This window comes from Porites lutea, chromosome 5, assembly GCF_958299795.1.
Source record: "Porites lutea chromosome 5, jaPorLute2.1, whole genome shotgun sequence".
In the NCBI taxonomy this organism is placed as follows: Eukaryota; Metazoa; Cnidaria; class Anthozoa; order Scleractinia; family Poritidae; genus Porites; species Porites lutea.
In genome coordinates, this window is record NC_133205.1 from 30,870,035 (window position 1) to 30,895,886 (window position 25,852).

At 32.7% G+C, this 25,852-nt stretch overlaps 2 protein-coding genes across 4 annotated transcripts in view; both read right to left on the reverse strand.

The window, feature by feature from the left end:
* Positions 1-25,852, reverse strand: part of LOC140939024 (rhamnosyl O-methyltransferase-like) — a 35,248-nt gene that overhangs the window by 7,082 nt on the left and 2,314 nt on the right. For 2 of the 3 annotated variants that reach the window (XM_073388582.1, XM_073388584.1), the window contains exons 2-4: positions 23,969-24,128; positions 21,895-22,196; positions 16,249-16,514 (exon numbers count right to left, since the gene is read on the reverse strand). In XM_073388582.1, the coding sequence (XP_073244683.1) occupies positions 16,249-16,514; positions 21,895-22,196; positions 23,969-24,116 (716 nt within the window). In that variant the 5' untranslated portion in view covers positions 24,117-24,128. Of the gene's footprint in view, positions 1-16,248; positions 16,515-21,894; positions 22,197-23,968; positions 24,129-25,404; positions 25,846-25,852 lie in introns of those variants that run through there. The other variant, XM_073388583.1, reaches the window with a different exon arrangement.
* On the reverse strand, positions 11,056-13,275 carry LOC140936657 (uncharacterized). The gene is made up of 3 exons (XM_073386148.1): positions 13,122-13,275; positions 11,949-12,746; positions 11,056-11,786 (listed from the first exon to the last, which is right to left on the reverse strand). The coding sequence occupies exons 1-3, from the start codon at positions 13,273-13,275 to the stop codon at positions 11,056-11,058; spliced, it is 1,683 nt and encodes a 560-aa protein (XP_073242249.1).

The following is a 25,852-nucleotide window of genomic DNA, read 5'->3' on the forward strand; positions in this document are numbered from 1 at the left end:
TAAAAATATTTGAGTTGCTTATGGAAATAAGTGAAAAAGCAAATACTCTCAACAAAGTTGTAAAAGGTAATTATCTGTTTATATAATAAATGGAGGCTAAATTCTTTTCTGAGATTGAGAAAAATATTGATGTTAAAACAATCAAGGATTTTGAAAAAGAAGTGCGATCAAAAATATATAATGAGATGGAGAGTCTTAGAAAGAAAAATGATAATCTTTCAAGAGTTCTAATGGTTAGTGAATGTGAGATGTGGAAAAAAATTAGAAATGAGGAATATTCATGGCTTAGATTAAATAGTGATAAAAAGAAAAAACTTTATCGTCTTATTGACATTTACTCAAATTTTGTTGACATAGTTGATAGTGTTAGAGATTTAAACACAAAAGTTGAGAAGGTTAAACTATTAAAGAATACACCAGTTGATAGTGACTAAATAATCTTTGGACTTGATTCATTTTATATTTTAATAATATAAAATGTTTAATATTAATAACCAAAAAGATATAAATTTTTATTAAGTATCTGTGTAGTATCACTAGTATATTTATCCAGAATTTTTCTTTCGATTTTATATATTTCATCACCATATACATCTACTATAACCTTTTTTTCCTCCTTTGGTTTTACATATGTTTCTGGATTGTTTAAATATTGACATATTGGACTGGCTGGAAAGAATTTATGATCTTTATCTGCATTTTCTAAACCATGACTTGTATATCCAATATATATTTTACCATCAGGAAATTTATAGGTATAAATTTGTACTTCTCTAAATGAAGGTTTAATTGGTTCAATTTCTTTGTCCATTTATTTATATATTTATTATTTTTAAACTATATTTTTATCCTCCAAAGTATGCTTTTATAAAATCACTATTGTCATCATCAAAATGAGGGTTATGTATTACATCTAAAATACTATTACCCCTCTGTCTCTCAAACAGATAATATAAACACCAGTAACCGCAAAGTACAGTATTTCGATTTTGTATTTCATCCATTGAGTAAACTATTTGTTTTCCAGAAGTATTAAAATATTTTAATGCTTCATTTGGCATTATTAGTCCAAATGGATCAAAATACTCAACTACGTTGTCTATATTTCTATAACAAACCCAATGTGTTCCAGGTCCTTCAATATCATCTAGATTAATTATTCCACATTCTTTTCTAATATTTTTTGGTAGTCTATCACGATTATATATTCCTCTGAAATGATTAATACCAAGTTTTTTTATCCATTTCATGAGGTCAAAGTTGGATAGTGGTTTAATTACAAAATGGTACCTAGAATGGGAATTGAGTTGAATGGGCTGTTTTTTCCTAGTAATATTCCTTTTCCCCTGGATTTGGGCTTTTTTTTTTTAACTCCCATTCCTATTGGGTTGTTCCATGTACCAATAAAAGGTGGTGAGTGATAAGGATAACCTTCACCATAAGTAGATGGAGGAGGAGGATGTGGAACATAAACATTTGCTGTATTAGATGATCCACTTCTATCTACTTGTAGTCCAGATCCAAACATCTTAGATACTAAACTAATTGCCATTGGAATTCCAATAGATGCAAGAGTACCAAGAAATCCTCCTTCTATTTGTTTACGAGTTGGTTTAATAATTAATCGTCCACCTGTTTGATGTGCTTTGTTAATTTGGTTTATTTGTGATTGTGTAAATTCTCTTACAATAGGTGGTAGCATTGGGAAAAATTTATGGGGGATTGTTATTCCTTTTCCAAAAATTTTATTTAATCCAATTTCTCCAAGTGCAGTGGCAGCACCAGTAGCCAATGCAGGAACAACTTTTGATACTCCTTTTACCGCGTAAGGTAATACTCGAGCTCCAAGAGATGCGAGTGATGTAAATAAGTTTCCTCCATGTTTTACAGAACGTCTAATCTGTGTTTTACTTATCTTTATATCCGATCCTGTGCCATTTGCAATAGATTTTTTTATTTTAGAAATTTGTCTTTTTGTTAGCATTAACTCATCAGAACCTCGAAGATGTCCATGTTTTAACCGAAGAGTTAGTGGTGATTTATTTAATATTGCAGAAGCCAATTTTGACTTTTGTCCATCTGTAAGTTTTACACCGTATTCAATATAAGTTGTCATTTTTATTATAATATTTATACTAAATTTTTGTTTTGGTTTTATTTTAGTTGGTGGTTTCTGGTGGTGTGATTTTTTCATCCAATCAAATGATTATACATATTTCTATAACGCTTGAATAAATTGTTGTGTAATCATAACAGCTTGTAGAAAATTCTGTGTAATCATAACAGCTTGTGTAAAATTCTGTGTAATTATAACAGCTTGTGTAAAATTCTGTGTAATCATATGCGCTGTAGCTAAGGGAGGGGTTTATGCTCTTAACAATAGTTTTCCATTTTGTTGTGTTATTTCAGCTTCAGTTTCGTGAAGTACTAGAGCGTAAACATTGTAGTTAGCTGCAGTTGTTCCAGATAACTCATAATGAAATGCAAGTTTTGTCACCCCATCTTTTATGTCTAGTTTTTGCTTGGTTAAGTCAAAATATACAAACGGACATATATCTTCAAAAGTAGATCTAGTAAGAAGTGTACCTCCTTGAAAATCATTGTTAGCATAAACATACTTCATAACATCTCTAAAAACTCTTGAAGGATCTGTTGAAGGTTTGTAGTGAATATCAGGATATTCATTTCCATTTCCTACCTCAAGATAACACCTGTCAAGAGTCCTTGGATCTGTAGAAACACTGAAAGTATTATACAAAAATGGATTTGCTGTTTGTGTATCTATATTTGGTGTGTTAATTATAAAAACAAATACATGTCGTGGTTTTGATATACCATTTGTAATTCTAAAATTACCAGTTCTTTGATTTCCAGCAATGTTTCTCTCAACAACCTCTTTTAGATAGGTCCATTTATATGGTTTAAGATAGTTTTCCATAAATAATTTACTTCCTTCTGCATTGAATACAATCCGAGGTACAAAAAGTTGAAGACGAGTAATAACTACTCGACAACGATCTCCTCCAGCCCTCCAAATAAGATTATCATCTTTTTCAATCTCAAAATTTATTTCGATTTTAGTGTTAGGAAGAAGTTTATCTTCAAGTGCCTCAAAAAATGAATACCTATTAAGTGGAATTTCACAGCGTACTGTGGATGATGTTCCAAGTAAAGCTTTACGCTTTGCAAATCCTTTATTATAAGATGATGGGCTGTTATCTAACATAAAACCTGCTTCATCAGCACCACCAGCAGCATTTTGACGATGAGTAACTTGTCTTTTAATAAATCTATTTTTATTAGCAGTTGTTGATGTATCAAGATAATAAAATTCATTTGTTGCAACTGATTCAGCGTAAGTTTTGTTATACTCAAGTAAATTTTTTATATTTACACTATGATTAGCATAATTACACTGGTATAGTTCTTTTCCATTTGCTAATACTGATAATCTTGAAATAAAACTATTTGCTCCATTTACAATCCCCATTTGATCATCTCTATATGCTATATACTGAGCGTTTCTAGCAGCTGTAAGACTGTCATCATCTACATTAGCTCCAATAACAAAAATAGTTCCATCACGTTTTTGAACTTTAAAATCTATTGCTATTCTAGCATTATACCAATCAAATGGTGTTACTTCACCTGAATTGTCAGTAATAAATTTAAGGTTATTTCTATCTTGATCAGTGTTGTTTGCTGGAGCTGTATTAATAGCTTGTTCCAGATCAAAAACAACATCTTCATATCTCTCTAGATAATTTGGATTTCTAAAAGACTTCATTTTATTTTATTAATTATATAATTTTTTTCTTATTTTAATGAACCTCCACTAAGAATGGAATTCACTCTTTGATTTATTTCTTGTTGAGTCATTTTTCTTGTTGGTAAACTTTCAACTTTTTTTTTTGAAGGGGTTTTTTTGGTGGATTTTACCTTTTCTTTGGATAACATTTGCACTATCTTATCACCAGCCTTTTTACCAGAATATTCACCAGTTTTTGTTGCAGTCATTTTTAGTAATTTATCACCACTTTTTTGAGCACTTTTTTTAGCAGTTTTTTTCATTGTCTTTGCAAATGTTTTTTTTCCAAACGATTTAAATCTATCCATCATTCCTTCTCCATAAATATGTTCTCTTTTATATTTACCCAATTCAGGGTCAAGTTTCATTTTAAACTCTGATTGTCGCATCATTTTTATTTTAATAGTTATATAAATATGAAGTATTACATCGAGTGAAGAAGTAAAGTCATATACCAATCTATACCATTAAAATTTACTGGTCTTCCAACTGAGTCTGTAACAAATATTCTCATTTCATCAATTTTAAACGCAGAAACGTCACAATACAAAGGTCTTTTAGGTTCGAAAGTAAATGGAAAAGATCTTGTTAAATTATCAGTTGGTATTACAGCAATGGTATTTGTATTTATTCCATTTACAATACTATTAGTTATTGCGGTTGTGTTAATATTTAACACATCAATAGAATTTGTTATATTTGGTAGTTTTGTTCCATACTCTGTTTTTGTAATAAGTTTTTTTTCAAATCCAATAAGGTCTCCAAATTCTGTTCCTCTCAGATCTAATTGATAATCACCCTCAATTGATACTAACACTCGATAGGTGGAAAGAATAAATGTTATATTAATTGAATAAGTTTTATTTCCACTTGAACCTGATGAGTGAGATTTTTGATCCATATACTGATGAATGTAATCATTAATATCTGAGTATGAATACATTCCATCTGTAAAAGTAATTGTTTGCCAAGTGGATCCATCGTGAGTATATTTAATCTTATTATTTTTATAATCACTTCTAATGTTGTACCAAGAGTAAGTCATGGACAACCGATCAAGAGCAAGTTGATGTTTCTTTTCAGGGTCAAGTTTTAAAGATGGATTAAACTTAATAGTAAAATCACCGGGTCTGCTTGTTCCTCTTTTTTCCCTATTTATTGAAGAAATATGAATAGCTCGTTCTTCCATTTATCTAATTGTTATATAAGTTTTTAGTAAATCATTCAGTTGTTTTTTTGTAATTACTTTCATTTGGTTTAGAAGATGTGCTATTTGAGAAAATTCAGGTATCACACCATTATTCCCAGCTAGAATTGAACCACCTAGTAATTTAAGTCTGTCTAGAAGTTGATGTGGGTTGTTAAAGAGAGTAATTCCATAACCACTTTTAATTCTAAAAGAATTAAGTTTATTTAATTGAGTTAAATACGAGCTTAAAGTGTTAAAATCAGAAATTTTTTCTATTGTTTTTTGTTGTGGATTTTTATGTTTTGGTTTAGCCATAACATAACCACTTCTAGGATATTGTTCGAAAGTAGCAGTATTTTTTAAGATATTATTAACATAATCATTAAACTTATTACTTACACTCTCAATTACACTAGAAAGATAAGTAATATCCCTATCAAAATAAAAAGAAGGTAACTTATCATAACCAATTTTTTTTAGTGTATCAATTGATTGTTTATTATTTAAATATTCATCAAACAAATCAGGTGTTATATTTACTTTTTTTTCTGGAGTAGGAGGTAAATGTTCTTTAAATTTTTCTTCTTCATCATGACTAGATGAAATTTCATCATTACCACCTTTTTCTATTTTGTCATCACCTTCTTTACCTTCTTTACCTTCTTTACCTTCTTTACCTTCTTCAGCGTCTTCAAATTTTTCTGCAATTAAATTTTCTAATCCTTGAGTTATAGCAAGTCTGTTTTGATTAAGTCCTTGAGTAAGAGCAAGTTGATTAGCTTGAAGTTGAGCTAAAGTTTTATTTTGTTGCTCATCAATACTTTTTTTAACATTCTCTTGAGACTCAATAAGTGGTTTAAATGTTTCTGTAAAACCCTCTTTCATATTTTGTTTTTGCCATTTTGTTTCTTTTATAACATTTCTCACTTGTCTAGTCAAAGCGTCAGCTTCAATTTTATTTCTTGCAAGTTTTTTATACTCTTCAATATCCATTTTTATATAATAAATATATAACTATTATATAAAATGGAAATACCAAATTATGATAGTATAGATGATCCGGATAAAAAATATAAACAGTTATTTCCTTACATGCCATCAGATACTTTTAGAATGTTAATCTGTGGAAACAGTGGAAGTGGTAAAACTAATTTGCTTTATCATATGTTAATTAAACCACTTTTGTATTATGATGAAATTTATCTTTACGCACGTAATCTAGAACAGGATAAGTATCAAAAGTTAATTCAAAAAATGAGAGAATTAAGTCATAAAATGGGATATGAAATACTAAATGTAAGTAATGATGAAATAATTCCAGTGACAGAAATGGAATATGAGGATAATCAAAAACTTGTAATATTTGATGATTACGTATGTGATAAAAATCAAAGAGAACTTATTGATTATTTTATCCAAGGAAGGCATAAGAATTGCTCTGTAATATACCTAAGTCAATCATTTTACAAAACTCCAAAGGATATTAGATTAAATTGTTCTCACTACTGTCTGTACGAATTTCCATCATCGAGGGAAGCAAATCGCATATCATCAGAATTAGGAGTTGATAAAGAAACATATAGAACAGCAACAAAAAAACCATTTACATTTTTGTACATTGATAAGCCTAAAAAACGTATTGCTAAAAACTTTACTAGTAGTCTAAACTAATAAATAAAATGGGAATATTTAACGAACAAAAAGATAACTCATTTGCTAAAGGAATTCAAGGAGCACCAGGAGTTGGATTTAATCTTACTTCTGATGGTGATTATGATATGATAAATAAAAAAATAAGAAATGTTGGTACACCAACTGCTAATACTGATGCTGCTACAAAGAAGTATGTTGATGATAATTCTAGCGGGGCACCCACAACATCAAGATTAACAGTTGATTCAAACATTGATATGAAAGATAGATTTCGTATTTTAAACCTTAAACATCCAAATGATGCAGATGAACCAGCAACAAAACAATATGCAGACAGTAATTTTCTTAATAGAGATGGATCAAGAACAATGATTGGCAATTTAAGTATGAATAATAATAAAATAACTAATGTTGGTAAACCAACAGCTAATAATGACGCAGCAAACAAAAAGTATGTGGATGATAAACCCACCTCGACATCAAAGCTAACAATTGATTCAAACATTGATATGAAAAATACATACCGAATTACAAATCTAAGCACACCACTGGATGCAAAAGAACCTCCTACAAAAGAATATGTAGACAATACATTTCTTGATAGAGATGGATCTTACCCAATGAAAGGTAATCTTAACATGGATAATCATAGAATTTTAAACCTACCAACTCCATTAGGTCCCAGTCAACCAACACCATTAGCCTTTACAGATATAAAGTATCTACATGTTGGTGGAACAAATAAAATGTTAAACTCACTTAACATGAATAATAAACCTATAATTGGTCTAAGACCACCTTTTAACGATACAGATGCTGCAACCAAAAAGTATGTTGATGATAAAGGATTTACAACAGGTTATTTAAAAAAAGATGGAACAGATTATATGAGTGGAAACTTAAATATGAACAATAAAAAAATTATTAGATTAAGTAATCCAACCCAAGACAATGATGCTGTAAATAAAGATTATGTTGATAAACTAATTAATCACACTGCAGTTCAACCAAGTCATTACAACGATCAATTTACTTTTCTTATGTCTAATGCAGCACAATGGACTGATGAAATAGATACTGGAACTAGTTTTGTTATATCAAAAATAGCAGACTTACCTCCTTCAAAAGGTAATTTTCATAACTATAACCACAAAGTAATTTATGTAAAAATAAACAAAAATTCTCAAGGTGGGTATAAGTACAAAATGTCAGTTAACTTTTACAGATTAACCGCTAATGTTGATTACACACTATGTTTGGAAATACTAAACACTGACTATCAACTTTGGCATAAATCTCAAATAAGTGTAGACAAAGGAACTTCAACAGGATTATCAATTGAAAATGTAAGTGTAAAAAAACTATCTCATAGGTATATAGATTCAACTAGTCAAGAACAATATATGTATTACCATAGAATAATAGTTAATTTTAAGAAGTTGACAACTGGTAATAGGTTCTTTCTTCATTTTCTTGTTAATATACCACAAGAAGGAAGTGACTTGTCTGTTTATTCAAGACAGTTTTCAGGAGTTTATTTTATTACCTATGGTATTGTGGGTAAAGTAAGAAATATCGATCCAGATAAAGTTTATGACTATCACACAGCATTTGATATCAAACCAACAGAAGTTACATACAATGTTGACATAAATGCAAATAATAAAAAAATATTAAACATTGATCTTGATAAAAATAATAATAATAGTGCAGCAACAGTTGGAATGGTAAATGAAAATAATACAGCAACAGTTGGAATTGTAAATAAAAATTTACCTTTTATAAAAAATTATGTTTACAGAAAATATTTTGATCATTTTTTTGACTTTAGCGATTCAAACAATTATGTTTTAAATAAATCTTCATTGGGTGTTGTATTTAATGCTTTGTCCTCTATTACAGGAAAATCTGCACAAAATATTACATTTCCAAGTAAAACAATGGATAACATAAAAGAAACTGGATTAAGAATAAATGATTATAATATTTCTTTTAAACCACCAATTAAAAATACAAGTTACACTTTATGTATTGTTTTTTCTCATTTTAGAAGAAATAATTTTCATATAAAAAAATATGATGTGTCTAATGCAAATTCAAGACAACAACTTTTATTTTTATACTATTTATATATAAATCGTTCACTAAACATAAATATTGGTAATGTAAAAAAAAATTTAGCAATACCATCTAGTTTTAATGGAAAAAAAATAGTTTTATGGTTAACAGAAAGTATTAATGATAATATTACAAAAGTTAATATAAGTAACTATTCCGCAGACTTAGACGCTAATATTGTAAGAACTTCATCTAACCTTGAATTTGAATTTTCGTGTAAAGATTCAGTGATAGAAAAATTTATGTACTCTCCAAACTTTTACGACATTGACTCTTCAGTACATCATCATATATTACTACAGGAAAAGATAAACGGAAATTATGTATTATAGACTAAACTAAGATTATATATATAAAATAATAAAATGAAAAATATTTTTGATTTTAATCACATAGACCCATCTCTATCAAAATCTGATATTAAAACAATAAAAGATTTTTACAGTTACTACCATAAAAAATATTGGTGTTTTAAGAGATCTTATAAAAGTTATAAATTACTTGATAATTTTTTTACAATCTCTGGAATATGTTTGGTAGCAATAGGAACTATTACTGGGGGAATTACACTTAACCCTGTAGTTCTTGGAGTTGTAAATGGTGCTGGAGTTATTTTTACTGGAGTTGGAAAAAAACAAAATTATAAGAGGAAAATTGAGATGACAAAAATTGCATACACTACTTATGAAAAAGTTCTTGTTGAACTTCGAGCTGTACTTAGAGGAGATGATTGGGATAAACAAAAATTCGTAGATAGAATGAAACTAATAGATGATATGATAATTGATCAATCTCCTGAACCAGATAGATTTGAGATTAAATATAATAATAAATTTAATATATGTGATTAATAAAAATGATAAAAACTATTGTTAATTACGTTAACTTTTACTACCCTACAATTAAAAATATAAAACACACAGAAGATATTATAAAAACAGCACTGATATATCGATTTTTATACGAACATTATGTAAAAGATTATATTTCACTTGAAACAATAATTTATAAACTAAATACTTTACCTATTAAATCTAATAGTTCGATAATCAAAAATCATTTAATATTTCATAGAGCATTTAAATCTTTTCACAAAAATTACAAAGCTGGAAGAGGATGTGTATACTTATTTGATTCTCCAATAAAAAGTGAAGTTCTTGGATATCTAACTGGTATTTTATACTGGATTTTTCATAAAGGAATAATATAATTATTAATATAAAATGAGAGCTTGCATTATTTTAAAAAAAGATCTTGAAAAACTTGGTAAAAAATTAATGAAAGAATTTTATGAACATGTACATGACGAATACTTATTAAAAGAATTTGATGAAGTAAAATTAAAAAGAAAATACTATGATGAAAATCTTACTAAAAAATTTTTATCGTTTTATGAGAATAAAGAAAAAACCTTAATAAATTTATATTTTGATAATAAAAGATATGAAGATTTAGTTAAAATGAAAACTGAAGATTTGTTATCAAAAATAGAAACTAAAATTAAAGATGAAACTGTTGATTTTAAAATAATATTTAATTTTTTAAGTCAAATGGATATTAAATTAAAAATTAACAAAGATTTAGAACATGAAATCGATGAAGATCTTTTTTATCTGAAAAAAGCATTTATGCATATGTTTGAAGTATATCATTACGATTGTTTATATTTAGAAGATTAAATTTTTATATTATTACTTTAATATAAAAATTTATTTTATTATTTCTTTATAAGTTTCCCACCATCTATCATAAGTTTCTAAAGTTTTAGGGCTTATTTTAAGCTTTATACTCTTATACTTTTCACACCTCATTTCATTCAAAATTTTTTTTATTACATAAGTAATATTTATCATTCTCTTTCTAAAATATTTTTTGTTAATATTTTCCATAATGTAATTATCTATTTTTAATAACCTGTTGTAAAGTTCACATTTTTGTTCATCAGGAAGATCTATTAGTTTAGAAATCTTATTAACCTTTTTATCGTAGTAATACTTCCTGTGATAAATACTCTTTTTTCTATAATGTACCCTATCATAATCTTTAATATCGTAAAATCCTAATACATATCCATTTACTGTTCCACATTCATAACATATTTTTTGACCAAAATCAATGAAAAAAGATTCTGTATTTTTACAGCCTAAACATGAAGCTACTTTTGTCTTTTTAACCCCCTCACTTTCTTCTACTTTATAATTATGTAAAATATCTAAATATTTTTTTATTTCTTCTTCCGTATATGTCATTTATTATTTCTACTTGTTACACCTTAAATCTAATATTTTTATCTAATAGCTAGAGTATGTGTTTGATCATTTAACACAATTCTCTTATCATCTTGATTACTAAGAGCTATTTTGTTAACCTCTTTTGAATACAGATCGTGTTTATCACTTCTTATTATTTTCATATTTCTCATTTCTTTTTCACCAGAAAATAAACATCTAACATAGTCATCAAAGCTTAATGACTTTTTTACAACATTTTTTTTTATTCCTTTACACTTCTTTAATTCTAGTTCATCCTCAACTTTATAGCTGTATAGTTTAGGACGTAATCCAACAAAATGAGTTATCTGTTTTCCTGATGCTTCATCCTTAAACATACCAATCACTTTTTTGTTAACTCCTGTAGTTATTCCAGAAGGATGATCTGATGGATAATCACTAGTATCAAATTTATTTTTTATATCATAACATATATCTTCGTAAAAATCTTTTGTTTTAATCTGATACATTAGACTGTCAGTATCTGTAAACAACAATTCAGCTTTTTTTCCATATTTATCTTTGATATAATTATAATGAAAATCAAACATTAGAGTTTTTGATAAGTCTAAAATTGCTTGACCAACATATACTGGTTTATTAAAATACACTTCTGTCTTTTTCATATGAATAGCAATAAGATTTGGATCAAATATTGTACATCTATCAAAGTTTGGACGACTTGATAGTTTTAATGCTTTTTTACGATCATCAACAAGTACTATATTTTGACGCTTTCTAATATTTTCTATTGTTTTACCAAAAACTGAATTGTTCATTAGTTTAAAAAAGTCTTTCTCAAAATTGTTTGCAGCACATTTTCGAAGTTCTGTATTTTTTCTTATATATGGTTCCATCCAAGGAGACTGGTAAAATGATATTCCTCTGTGAACAGTAGTAATCCTCATACCCAACTCAAGACATTGTCTAAGAGCTCTGTAATGAATAACATAATTTTTTCTTGGTTTAAAATGACATATTAGTTTTTCAACTCCATTAACCTTTATTAATTCAGGTGCAAGAGGATAGTCATTATGAAGATCCCATAAGTCTGGTGGATACTCCAAATCAACTTCAAAAATATATCCCTTCTTACCAGTATTTGCCATACTATCATTTGTTTTTTCTAAAATTTCCATTACCTTTTCCACTGTAATATTTGTCATCATTTTAAAACCATGTGTTGGTAAATTCTGAGACATAGCCCAACCATAAAGATTGTTTGCGTCCAAATATTGTATAAATGATGATTTCTTTTTAGTATCATAATTTTCCATATATTTATTATTTGCTTCTGCATATCTTTTTGATATATGTGTTATTCCTCCACGAATACCACGCTCAATCATCATTAACATATCGTAATCATGTAATAACTCTAAACGTTGACCTGTTGTTTTTAGACATGCATCCCAAGCTAAACCAGGAGAAGTAAAGTAATGAGCTGGATCTAATTTGTAATGTTTAAGACAAGTTTTCCTAAAGTTTTCAAACACATCTGCCAAAAGCATTACATCAGATTTTAGGTAAAGATCGTGATAGTCTCTTATTGTTTTACACCCAAATGTATTCCAGACTTTAATCGCATGTTGATAATCTTCATCACTTATATCTTCATCATATAGTTTTGAATAGAACCCCTGTTTTGGTGGAATTTGTGTTTCTGATAGTTTTTCAATTGATGATACATAATCATAAGGATAAACTCCTTTACGAGTTAGTAATGAAGTATTATGCTTAAACGCATGTTTTGTAATATGAAAATCATCTTGGTTTAAATTTGAAACAAGATTGGCTAGTGATGTTTGAAGAAATTTGAATGAGTCAACAAATCTGATTTCAAATTTTATTGGAATAGTATCACCATTAATATGTTTGTACTCTCCAACCTTAATAGATTTAGAAAATGAAAGATATTTTTCTTCAGTAGATGGTATACAACTAAGATCACCATCTATTTTAGCAAGTTGTTTAATAAATAGATGTGCATCATAACCCTGAAGATTGTGAAATATAACTGGTAATATTCTTGGTTTTTTACACATAAGATTACATTTGTTATGTGCTGCACCACGGTACTTACCTGTAAAATGACAATGATCTCTAACTCTATCTTTACCTAATTCACCACCACAAATATGACAATTAACCGCATTATGAAAATCTTTATTTGATTTTTCACTCATTACTAAAGGTTTTGGTTTACGATAAAAATCTTCATATATCCCTTTAGTCATTTCTGTAAGTTTTTCTACAAATATTTTAGCAATATCTTCATCATCTGATTTTTTTGTATAAATGATTGGTTTAATTCTTTTATTAACAATACCCTTTGCATAAAAACAAAATCCTGATGGTTCATGTTTTTGATAGTTATAGTTATAAGAATCTTTAGGATTGGGGGAACAGCTATTCATTGGTTTAGTAAAACATTCAAAATCTGCATATACAACAAAAGGAATAGGAAGTTGTTTATCATAATTAGTAAAATGTAAAGTTTTGTTTTTTTCTGGCATTTTTACAAATGCTGATTTATTACTAGAACAATATTTAATGTGTTTATCTAATAATTCTGGTTTTGTAAAATAACAAAGACATCTCTTACAAATTTGTATAGGCTCATATGTTCTTGAAGTAATTTGACTACGTACAAGGCGGGAAAAGTTTTTAATTAATGAATAATGAAATTTACCATCTTCTTCATACAAAAATAAATCAATAGTATTTTTACAATCTTTCTCAGCCATTTTCAAAGGATAAATAGTTTGTCCATCATTTGAAAAAACATTTATTCCTGGAAGATTTGGATTAAGTTTTTCAAATTTGATAATGTCTTTTACTTTCATTGGAAATGTAATTCCTTTAGTGATAAGATCATTCTCATACTTTTTTAAATCTGTAAATCGACTATCATTCTTTTCTCTTGGATGAAGATAACGAAGTACTGACCAAAGAAAACATTTATCATCTTTATTTCGAATACTAACAATTGCTTTTTTTCTCATAATCCAATCTGGAAGAGGAATATAAGAAGAACCTTTCATTGGTTTTAATTCAGTTGTATGAATTTCTAGTTGATAAATTTCTTTAAAATACCACCCACTTCCATTTTTTTGATAATTAGAAACTTTTTCATTAATCTGTACTATACTTTTTTTTAATATATCTTTTACATCAGTTGATATAAAATTATTGAATGTAATAGAATTAAAATATGATTTATCTTGAACTTTAAAAGTTAAACTACTATCTTTTGTTTTTTTTTCCTTTTTTTCCATAATACAAACTAAAATAAATCTTAGTTTAATATTTCGATGATTTCTCAAAAAATCTTTAATAACACGTTTTTTATTTCTAAAAAATTCAAGAGGTAAAATACCTGGTTTTCCCCTGATAATATATTTTTTAGCAAATTCGTTTAGAGCTGATTTTTCAATTTCAATTCCTTGTTCATATTCTTTTATAGCTCTCTCAAGAGCTTTTCGTAAATAGTCCGGAGTATCTTTAGGAATTTTTCTATTTTTTATACATTCCTCAAAATAATCCTCAAATGATTTTATCTTTTTGGTAACCACTTTAGATTTAATCTTTTTTGGTTTAACTTTGGTTTTAATCTTTTTTGAATTAACTTTTGGTTTAACTTTGGTTTTAATCTTTTTTGAATTAACTTTTGGTTTAATTTTACCTTGTTTAATTTTATTTCCAATTTCTCTCACTTTTTTTATTTTTTCAATCACTTTTATCTTTTCTTCCAATTCCTTATAATCTTTCTTAACTTCTTGTTTGTCTTGTGATAAAATCTTTTTTAATTCGTCCAAAGACAAATTCATAAGTTGTTTATTTGTAGATGATTGAGACATGACTTTTATTATTTATTTATTTTATTTTCTTAAATCAAATTTATTTTTTCTGCTTCAATATCTTTATCACTTCTTTATTATAGTGTAGTATAGTAAATGTTGACATCTCACTCACTCACTTATTTCTAACTCTTCGAGCAATGTGAGCGACTACTTGTGAACGATTGAAGCAATACGAATGAGTTGAACGAACTGAATGAACTGAATGAAAATGAGTGAGATGAGTGAGCGAAGCGAACGAATCGAACGAATTGAATGAAGTGAATGAAGTGAGTTAAACGAATGAGTTTTTGCGAAATGAGTGAACAAGAGGAGCGATATATTGCGAGATGAGTTAGAAATAAGTGAGTGAGTGAGATGGCAACATTTACTATACTACAGACGAAGAACTAGCACTTGAATCGTCAGCTTTTGAATCTCTCCTAGACGCTGGCTAAATTTACTTTATTAATTCAATTGATTCCTCTCGAAGCAAGGTTTATACGGATTTCGCATCGCGCCTGGAACGTGCGTGATCGCCTAGGGAGGCAAAAACACAAGTTGGCTGCTTCGCGTCCGCCGTTCCCTAGCAACAAAGCCTAACCATAACCGCGACAAACTTCCCCCGGGGGTTTCTGCGATCGTTTCAGCGGTCAAGAAACGCCAGAGGTTCTTCAAAGATCACATGGAAGCGATCTGTACCATAAGCTTGAAAATAACAGCGAAATTCGAGGTAAACGAACATTTTTTTTGAGTATCACTTCGCAGACGAGTTTTATTCGCCCCGTCCGTATGTTCAAATGCAATGTTCGGCTTTCTACCGCCAAAAATTTCTTATTTTCCTGAAATATAGTCTTGCATTCATGTTTAATGCGGCTCGAACAGCTTCAAAGATGCGTTTTCCGGCAGAAGTTCCAAGGGAAAATGGCTTTGAACATAATATTTTCGAGTTCATGGGGTAATAGAGATATTTAGCACCCAGATTTCCCGCGATAACGGCAAATAGCAAACGGCAGGTTCGCAACTTTGCAGTGAAGCCACTTGCCTGTGCTTCGTAGACCCCACTTGACTTCTGAACATCATGAAGTCGATTCTATAGGCTATTAGAATATAGGCAATGCGAGATGTCTGTTTTTCAAATATCTTAGAGCAAAAGTGACCTTTAAAATGTTAAACCGCGGAAGGATTAGCTCTAAGTCGGTAGAGCGCTTAACTGTAGAGCGTGAGGTCGTGGGTTTGATTCCATCCAGGGGCCGGACTAATACTCAGGGTTTTAAAAACAACTGAGACATAAAGGTACTGCCCCCAATTACAGACACTCAAAGCGATTTTTGGTTTGCACTGTCTTTGAAAGGAATGATCTCTTCTTACCCAAACATGTCGGTGTATCTTGTATCCACCAAGTATTTGCCCGGGTGATCCATCAAGAAGTTCCTGAGGGTGTTCATCTTGGTGGGACCAAACAGCCCATAGCCGAGTTCTTTTACAAGTCCTTGTCCAACCTTCATGGGAATTAGTGGATTCGTATCTTCGACGCAAATATAGTCCCCAGGTTGCAAGAATTTGTCCAAGTACTCCAATACGCCAATCATATTTACGTGCGCGTCTTCTACTAGAAGCCACGGATGACTTAGATTCTGTGAAGGAAACCATAATAACGCGTTTGAAGTTTGGATAGTTGTACTGGCGTCCTATAGTGAAAGCAAGTTTCATAACTGGACAGAAGAAAATCTAAAAGTAATACGCACTCACTAAAACATGTATATTTTGTGTACTTATGGAACTTGATTTCTGGTTAAGATACATTATTATTCATTCATAAATTTCGCTGTTTCTGATTGGCTCAAACCCTACGGCTTATTCTTCACAACCAGCTAGCGTTGACCAAATTTGAAAGACGTTTGCGATATGTGAAAAATGACGTCAAGAGTACAGCATAAATTTCAGAAAAATGGACAGCAACCAAAAAGCGCTGGGGAGTGAGGTTGCGTTGTTGTGATAGAGCATTACAAAATGGTGGGAAATTTCACACGTTTTACAAAGAAGAAATAGCCTAATTACTGCCTAAATACATAGCAAGAACAACAAGAATACAATTCCAAGGACGACATTCACTATTTGGAGAATATCTGCAGAACTAACCATCCCTTAATCTCCTGGCCTTACCGAGAAACAGGCAAAAGAAGATGGAAACTTAACATCGATCGAGGTAAGCATGCCTTGTTTTAACCCGAGATCAGGATCAATTTTTGTTGGTAGCCGTTAGAGAGAATGTATGAGAACCGCTAAAATTGGGCCTGATCTCAGGTTAGCCTTGTTTTTAAACTGAGAATTATTGTGAATGAATAAAAAACAATTATTGGATTCGACTTTGGTATGATCTGAAGAATTATGGAGATCTCGGCCTAATCGGCGGATAACACTCCTCAATCTCTCTAACTCTTTAGATCATACTTTACCGCCTCCAGTGATTGCTAATTATAAAATTTCTGTAAATGTACAATTGGGTCATTTTGCTGATTAGATGCGCGGCACCAGAACGAGACGAGTTATGAAGTTGGGCACTTGTTAAAAGTTGATAAGTAGGGGGGGGGGGGGGGGGGGGGCTTGGAGAAGAGACGAGGTCTGGGACCGAGAAACGATGTTCTCACAACTGGTAAAGCGGTCACCCTGCTCGGTGATCAGCGGATAATGGCAGTATTTTTCCCACAGTAAATATTTTAATAGAAGAGAGAAGCGAACCGGCAGAGGAAATGGTTCAAAAAATAAAAACAGTAATATCATGCATCTTTGTTTTTCTTGCATATCATATTTGTCTTTTGGTACTGAAATTGCGGGGGAAACTAAAACGCACATAGCCGTTTTAGATCTTAACCAACATCAATGCGCTCGATCGATTTATAGGTTACATCGTTTTTGCCGGGCGAGGACATCAGAAGATTATAGAAGTTATGATGCTGATAAAAATTACTGGCGAAAGTGTCAAATTTATCGGAAGTAAGTATGTTCGAGAGAGCCTTATAAATATGAGCTACCATACTTGCATAAACATTCACACTTCATAACATTTCACTTCGTTTATTACGATCAGTCAACACCTTGAATTCAAAGTTGAAATTCAAAACGATCCTATTAAACATATCACAACTACTACTGAAAGCTCTGTACCTTGAGGTGACCTTAACTTTGCTAAGGTTTGCAGCAAAACACTGCTCGATAGCTCAGCTCTTCGTTGGTTATTATCAGCGATCAGCTATGCGCAGCTATATGTTGTATATTCCAAACTCTGCAGAAGGAAATTGTTTAACAGAAAACGAAAACCACACACTATGTCTGAAAAGCGACATAAAATCAATAAATTTACGAATTACCAAAATATAATAACGAGAAACAGTCCCGCCACTAGCAGCTAAATACAGGAATTGCACCGACCTATGATTGGAAGATAAAAATAGTATGTCAGTGGCGATGACGTGACAATTCGTTACGTTAGCCGTTTCAAGAGTAACGGTTTTTATCACAGGAAAATACAATATAATATTAAATATTTCTCAAAGACAAACAGTGCAGTATTCTTTTGAAGTCGGCTGACTCGCTAAGAGTCAATGTCTTATCGAAGTTGAAGTTCAACTGTCGCAAATCGGATAACTTCACTGAGTGATTCTGAGATGAAACCTTTTGTCTGCATCCACATTGATCTTAGATTTTACCACTTACATATTGAAGAAAAGCCATAAACAGAGCTTCAATGTCCACGTACACCCGACTGAACCTCGGTGCGATTCCTGCAGATACCGCTGTTCATACTAAATGCAGGAATTGCACCGGACGCGTTCTCGTCCCCAGAGTCACTCTAAAATGTAACAAAAGAGCACGTGACCAAGAAAGACGGGCTCTGGGAACGAGAATACACCGGACGCTCATTGGTCGAATGCGCAACTTGGCATAAATGAAATAGCCGCGGGAAACTTTAATTGATTTTCTCGCATTTTGATTTTCGTTTGATAGGACAAGACTTAGGCCACTGGAAATAACACATCACTTGTATTCGAAGTTAAATTATACTGAAGCAGGGGTTATAGGATCCTGACTAAAGGTCATCTAAACCTCGGGCTGATTGTTCTTTGCCTTCTCCCCCCCCCCCCCCCCCCCCCCGGCATGCTAGCTACAAAGTTAAATATAGAGGATATTACACGGTGGCGAGAAGATATGAATTTTATGTTCGAGTGGCAATTCCTGTATTTAGCTGCTAGTGTCCGGCCTTGGACCGCCATGTTTTTGTTCATTCTCAAAACCGTTTATCTCATTCTCGACCCCAGTGCTTTCTATGGTTTTTGACGTAAAGCGCATGATCAGTACACAATTCCGCTGGCAAGACCCTTGCTGATCGCTTTGCAAGTTAAGATTAGCCTTCATTAGTCTTTTATATGTTTTCAACAAAAACGAGCTTTACATCCGCTTGAACGAAAGTTACTAATGAACTGTCGAACCTCTTTTAAGTAGCCACATTCGCCCGGGAACAAGGCCCGTCACACGAAAGTGACGCCAGACGTGGTGGAGTTTTAATAGTGCTATTGTCTAAGCATCACTACAAACAGTGGCAGGTGAGGACCTACTCCTATCCAGAACACGTTCACAGACATCAAAGTTAGAAAAGACGGATCAAACTTTAACACTGTGTCCATTAATACAACACGAGCTACAAAACAATAAAACTTAGCGCAAGATACTGTAACTCCCTTAGTTTGGAACCAAGAGCTGAACTAATACTCACACGGTAGTATTGATCATATCATGCAAACATATTTATTATAACATAGCGCGCGTGCTTGCCCCATATAAGTTCTATTGAGCCGCTATGAACAAAATCTTTATTTACGCATGACGTGTGCATTTTTTTTACCTGGCTGCAAAGTTGTCGTCTTTTAAGCTGCAGTGCACTTTTCCTTCTCTTTAAAATATGTCGAAGAAACCAGCGAAGAGCTGCCCAATTTTTCTATCGGCATTGATCCAACAAGCAGAAAAAATAAAGCCGAATTAAAAACTCGCAAGTTGCGCGTTTCGCAAATTTGTCGAAGCGGACCAGCTCCAGCAAATTTTGGCCGAAAGAAATTCACTGGGAACAGAACAGACACCAACTGGTCGTCAATAACATTTAAAGGCAAATTTTCGGGGTTTTTTTATTATGCACTTTGTTCTCTCCGGACAATCCGACTGAAGCAGGAAAATTTCTCCCGCAATAGCAACACAAATTACACAAGAAGACATAAATTTATTACTCACAAAAACAATTGCTGCCAGGTCTTCTCAAGAAGCCGTAATGACCAGCCAATGTTCGTAAATGAATATAAGTTTCAAGAAGGATGACCGTCGTCTTCACTAAAAACATGTTTTCTGGATTTCGCCGAGCAAAACGTAAACATCTTTTCAGCAAATCCAAACCATACTCCACGACTTCTTACGAACATGTTAGTATTTTAACTTTAGGTGAACTTAAAGACTCTTTTACCTTTGTTTCTGCTTAGTTTCCATTGATCGTTAACGAATAAAGAAGCAAATTTTCTTTCTCACTTTTACAGAAAGAATATTTTCATTCAAACTAGACGATTGTGGCGTGTCACCGTTTGTTATTGTGTCACGCGTTACGAGAATTTTGCAGTTAATCAAAAAGCAAGCATTTTGGTCAGCTATATTATAAAAGAATTTGCTCATGCTTTTAGCTGTGCGTATATCGAGTTACGGATGCACTTGGGAAAATTGGAGAGCACTCAAGAAGCTAGACTTGCACTCGGCTATCGCCTCGTGCAACTCTTACGCATCTTTCGTGCTCTCCAAACTTCCCGCGTGCATCCATAACTCGATATACGCACGCTAAGCATGAACAAATTCTTAATTAACTTATTTACTTAGGTTTGCCAATTCTTGGTAGGGTCACCGCAACAGTGCGTGGCGCCAATTGCTGCGGGCCCGTAACAGTCCCCGCCTCCCCCATGAGAGATAGAACACCACTCCCGGAAATACGTCCCCTACCCTTTACGAACAGTGCGTGGGTTTTGTAGGTGCAAGGGTTGTGAGATAGGGCCTACGGTTTATCGTCCTTATCCGAGAAGAATAGAAAGACTAAAGGTTGATTTCCACCGACGCCTTTTTGGCTACGCACATGTTTTGCACGGCGTTTAGTCATGCGAAACCTCCACGAAGCATCCACGCGAGGTAGCTTTATCCCGATTCTAAAAATAACTCGAGACGAATTACCCATGGAATAGGGTGTGTATGGGGATGCCTTCTCTGTCCCCTTTATCCTCTCTTGCGTACGTACGTTCACAAATAGAGGCAATGCATGAAAGGTCGCTTGTAAGCGTAAAAGTTGAACCTCGCTCAACTTCTCGTTTTAAGCTCAGCACTTTTTTTATCTTGCCTCTATTTTATTTACGTGATTAAAATTTACTTGCGTTACACAGAAAAAAAATAACGGATTCCCATTTTTGGATATTTTAGGGTATTAAATGAATACCCATAAAAATCCCAAATTTGGAAGAGTGAGACAAGTCCCAATCAGGGAACTTGGTTGGGAATTCCCTGGTTGGGACTTGTCTCACTTTACCAAAATTGGGATTTTTATGGGTATTCTTTAAATACCCTGAAATATCCAAAAATGGGAATCCGTTATTTTTTTTCTGTGTAACGCAAGTAAATTTTAATCACGGATTACTGTTTTAACGACGAACGAAAAGAATCTATCGATCTGTGAGAGGTAAGATGAAAGCAGTTAGTTGGTGCAGGAGGCAAAAAAGAAAATTGAAACACATAAAATTTCCGTAAATGCAAAGCAGACAATACACTCCTAAAGCGCGTATGATTTTAATATTATACATAGAAAACTACCCTCTATTTGGTAATGTTAATGTATCTTGATACCTTAGCAAGTTAAAAACAACGGTAATAAGGATTTGGTATTCCTTGAGTATAGCACTTTGAATATAACCTCCACAAATGGCGTTTTACTTATAATAGTACCTTTAAAAGTTCCTCAGGCAAGTATTTTTCAACTTGAAACAAATCTCCCTGAATAAACTCCACATGAGGGGAACTTCTGGCAGTAGCATCCAATAAAGACAAATCGATATCAACTGAAATGACACGTGACTGGCACTCAAATATCTTTAACATGTCAGCTGTCCACAAAGCCGAGCCACCCTTGTAGGCACCAAACTCAATCACAGTTTGAGGCTTGAGTTCCCACAGCAACTGCTGGTTTATCGTCAGACTTAAAGGATCTTTCAAAACTATTATTCCTCGCCAATTCGTCATACATCTTCCTTAAAAATAACAGGAAATTATATTGTTTACCGTATTTATTCGAATAACCGCCCTGGGCGCTTATTAAATTTTTGGAACTTGAGAGTGGGCGCTTATTCGAGGTGGGCACTTATTCGAGGCTGGGCGCTTATTAAATTTTCACCATTTTCAGCAAGTGAAGTATGTTTATTTTGCAACAAAACAATAAATGCTAATAACAAAACGCGAAGAAGTAACAAAGCAAGATTTCTGTAAAATACTCTGAAGAAAACTCCGTCCTCGGGGAAGTCTCTTATTAGAATTTATTCACTCAAGTGGGTGGGGTGGGGGTGAGCGCTTATTTGAGTTTGATTGGGAGGAGGAGGGGGTGAGCGCTTATTCGAGGCTAGGCGCTTATTAACTTTATCTGCCTTCAGGATGGCTGCTTATTCGAGGTGGGCGCTAATTCGAGGTTGGGCGCTTAGTTTATTAGCTGATTTTCTTATTAGTTGTAGAATATGCCAATAAATTAATTAACAATTATTGAATGAGGTTGGAATCTCAGACAAAAACCTTCAAACACTTTTCGCTCCCTTTCCATTCCCCCACCCCCTCCCCCTCCCTTTTGCAATGTTGTTGTAGCCACGTAACTTTGCAATCACATCTCAACATTGCACAGGGAAAGGGAAGTGCATGGGTGTTCCAAGGATTTTTGGTGAGGATTGTAGCCTCCAAGATCTGCAAAATGCTTTACATCATAGAAAAGCCAAATTCAATAATTGTTGAATTATTTGTTCAAAATATTTACTAAGTTTTAACAGCCTTACCTCCTCGTAGACTTTCCTCAAGCATTTGCCTGTTTCTCGGAACGGTTTCAGAATTTTTTTTTGCAGATACTCTCCTTAAAAAGTGGACGACTTCCATCGAGCTATTTTTTGCATTTCTTTCGTTCAGTTTTAGACATAAATTCGACTGTTTCGTCGTAGGATAGCCGTGAACGCCATTTTTCTTTAGTTCAAACAGGCATAAATAGCTAGGCTGCCGCGCTCTAAGGCTCTGCACTACTGAAGCGGTTATTGCCTGGAAAGAGGCTAGCGATGTACTATCGAATCGATGGGTTATTCCCTACATCTCTTCCATACATGATAAGCGCAGGCTGGTTATGAAGAACTAGCCGGGGGATTGGAGCCAATCGGAAACGGCAAAATCTTTCCAATGAACAATAAGCTGTATCGGAATCCGTGAGGGAATAACGATTTCTATGTTTATTACCTATTTTAATTCAATATCCGAGAAAACATTCACGGCTCGGAGATCTTTCCTATGAAATTTACTATTTACAAGCCTCTTAGTTTAACTCTAGAATACTAATACGGCCCAAAAGTATCTCTTTCAACACCTACAACTGTCACCTTAAAAAATATATGTCGACTAAATAAATGCATCTCGTGCATAGGAAAGCTTTAGCAGCGCTTCAAGCACTATGTACGGGTCTCTACGACAATTTTTTCTGATATCGTGCCGCCTGCCGGTCGGGAGTCGTGGAAATCATTAGACTACCTCCTTAGGTGTGCACCAGAGACCAGACCACTGTCGGGGTATTAAAACAGCTCCAATTTCATTTCTTTGTTATATCCTGATTCAATAAAGGTTGCTTTGGGCATTGGGCATTGGGCAATTGCGCATATGGAAACTATTTTTTTGGTAGTCGCTCAAGCAAATCATTGCAATGGGCATAGTATCCCCAAATGTAAATGCTCACTGACCAATTGCGAAAGCAACCCTAATTGAATTAGGTATATGTAACTATTACCATGTGATAACGAAGAAATGATCTGATCTGTCAACACTCCGCTGTCTTGTCGGTCTTCTATTCGAACAAACCTGCCTTCGTCAGTTATTTTCTTCCTCAGCTGCTCCTCCAATTCTTTGTAATCTGTCAAGTCTTCCACAACCTCCATAATAACCTAGAGCTAGTGACAAAAAGTAAGGAAAGCAAATTTCATCATCTATATGAAAGAGAGGCTGTAGGGTTTTACTATACATTTATATCAAGGCATCTCTGGTGACTGAGGAGTAATTTACCACCCCAGTGATTTCCTGGCTATTTTTATAATATTCAACATTTCAATAACATCGTATACTAGTTTTTTCCTAGAGATTGGAATAAAGTTAAAGTTGCCACAGATTGACAACTAAAGGCCAGTTTCAATATTACCTGTGATCAGCAAAATTTATGACAAGATTTTATCCAAAAAACTAATGGAATACTTAGAAACTGAAAATATTTTGACAATCACCAGTTTCCGGGCGGTTTCATTCCGTTGACTTCGTCTGTTTTGTTGTATTGTACAAATGATTGGTATGTGAATATGGATCGTCGCGTTTGTGATCTGTATTTTTTCCTAGATGTTTAAAAAGCGTCCGGTACCGTGGATCATAAGACTATTTTTAAACAACTCATGGCCTATGGCACCACAGGTAGAGGGCTTAACATATCATTTAACAGATCGTGAGCAAAACGTGAGGTGAATGTTATATCCTCTCAGCTAAGACAGATACGTCAAGGACTTTCTCAGGGGTCTATCCTGGAACCTCTCCTTTTCTTGGGATGTATCTGTATATTTGGCCCTGGCTCAGCCTCACTTTGTCTATTGTTTGTGACTCATTTGGCGATGTTGTGCTAGGGTGATTAAGAGCAGCAGAAGCGAATCTGGTCAATCTGTCTATGCTAGGTCTAGGTCGGCTCCAGGTCAGCTAGGGCTGAACAAAGAGCTAAAAACAAAGCTAAATTAATTTTTAACATACTTCGTGGTTTAACTGCTTTTGTAGACTGGTGAACTTAATATATGGACATGTAATGAATTAGCAGTAATATTAAAAATTGTAACAGGGGCACTCCTTGTAAGCCCAATAGGGTTTGTTGGGAGCTCTTGTTCCTTATTATATATGTTCATTATATAACTGTAAATTAGTGAAAACATGGGGCAAATCAAAAACTTTGATTGATTGATTGAAGTGATGATCATGAATTGACCAAATCACCATGAATATTTAGTGTATCAGTGTATTGACTTAAATTCGGTACTCTTGATCCATTATTGTTTTTGTCTTTTATGATTTTTTTTATCAAATTCTATAAATTCATAAAAATTAGTTTGTGTAAAATCAAGTTGGTAATTCTCTGCCATGGTTATTGTCACGCGAAACGTACTTTCATTAAACTCAAGATTGATTGGATATTCATACCTTGTTGTTTTATTACTGTTATAGCCTCTCTAATATGATTGTTAATATCTGTACAACTCCAAACACCTTCAGGAAAAGAAATACTTGTAAATTCTTTACCAGAATCTTTGCTATATCTTATTCACTGCCATATATTTGTTATATCTTATATCCAGCATTTATGTTAAACCAAGTGAGTCTAGACTCATTGTCAAGATGAAAAACCAAGCATTTGAAAACGAAATTGGCAATGAGACCAGATGGAAGAGATTGATCTTACCTCATTCGTACCTCGTACTCTTCGATAAGATCGCGACCCTCCCATTTCCGGTTTCATATGCAAATTGGAAATTTAATTAGAAATTCAATTTGAAATTCGATTGGAAATGTAGGATAGGAAATGCATGGTTCACGCTCAAAAATCGAGGGCAGCTCCATTCATGCGCTCTTACTCTCATTTCCTATACTA

What these genes read in the sequence shown, in the direction of transcription:
- LOC140936657 (XM_073386148.1), bottom strand. Translation starts at nt 13,275, where the DNA reads ATGACTAAAGGGATATATGAAGATTTTTATCGTAAACCAAAACCTTTA. An exon ending in AGATCATTGTCATTTTACAG is followed by an intron (nt 12,747 to 13,121) that starts GTAAGTACCGTG and finishes TAACTCGTAAAG; the next exon opens with GAGTTTATCCTTATGATTAT. An exon ending in TAGACAATGTCTTGAGTTGG is followed by an intron (nt 11,787 to 11,948) that starts GTATGAGGATTA and finishes GTAAAACAATAG; the next exon opens with AAAATATTAGAAAGCGTCAA.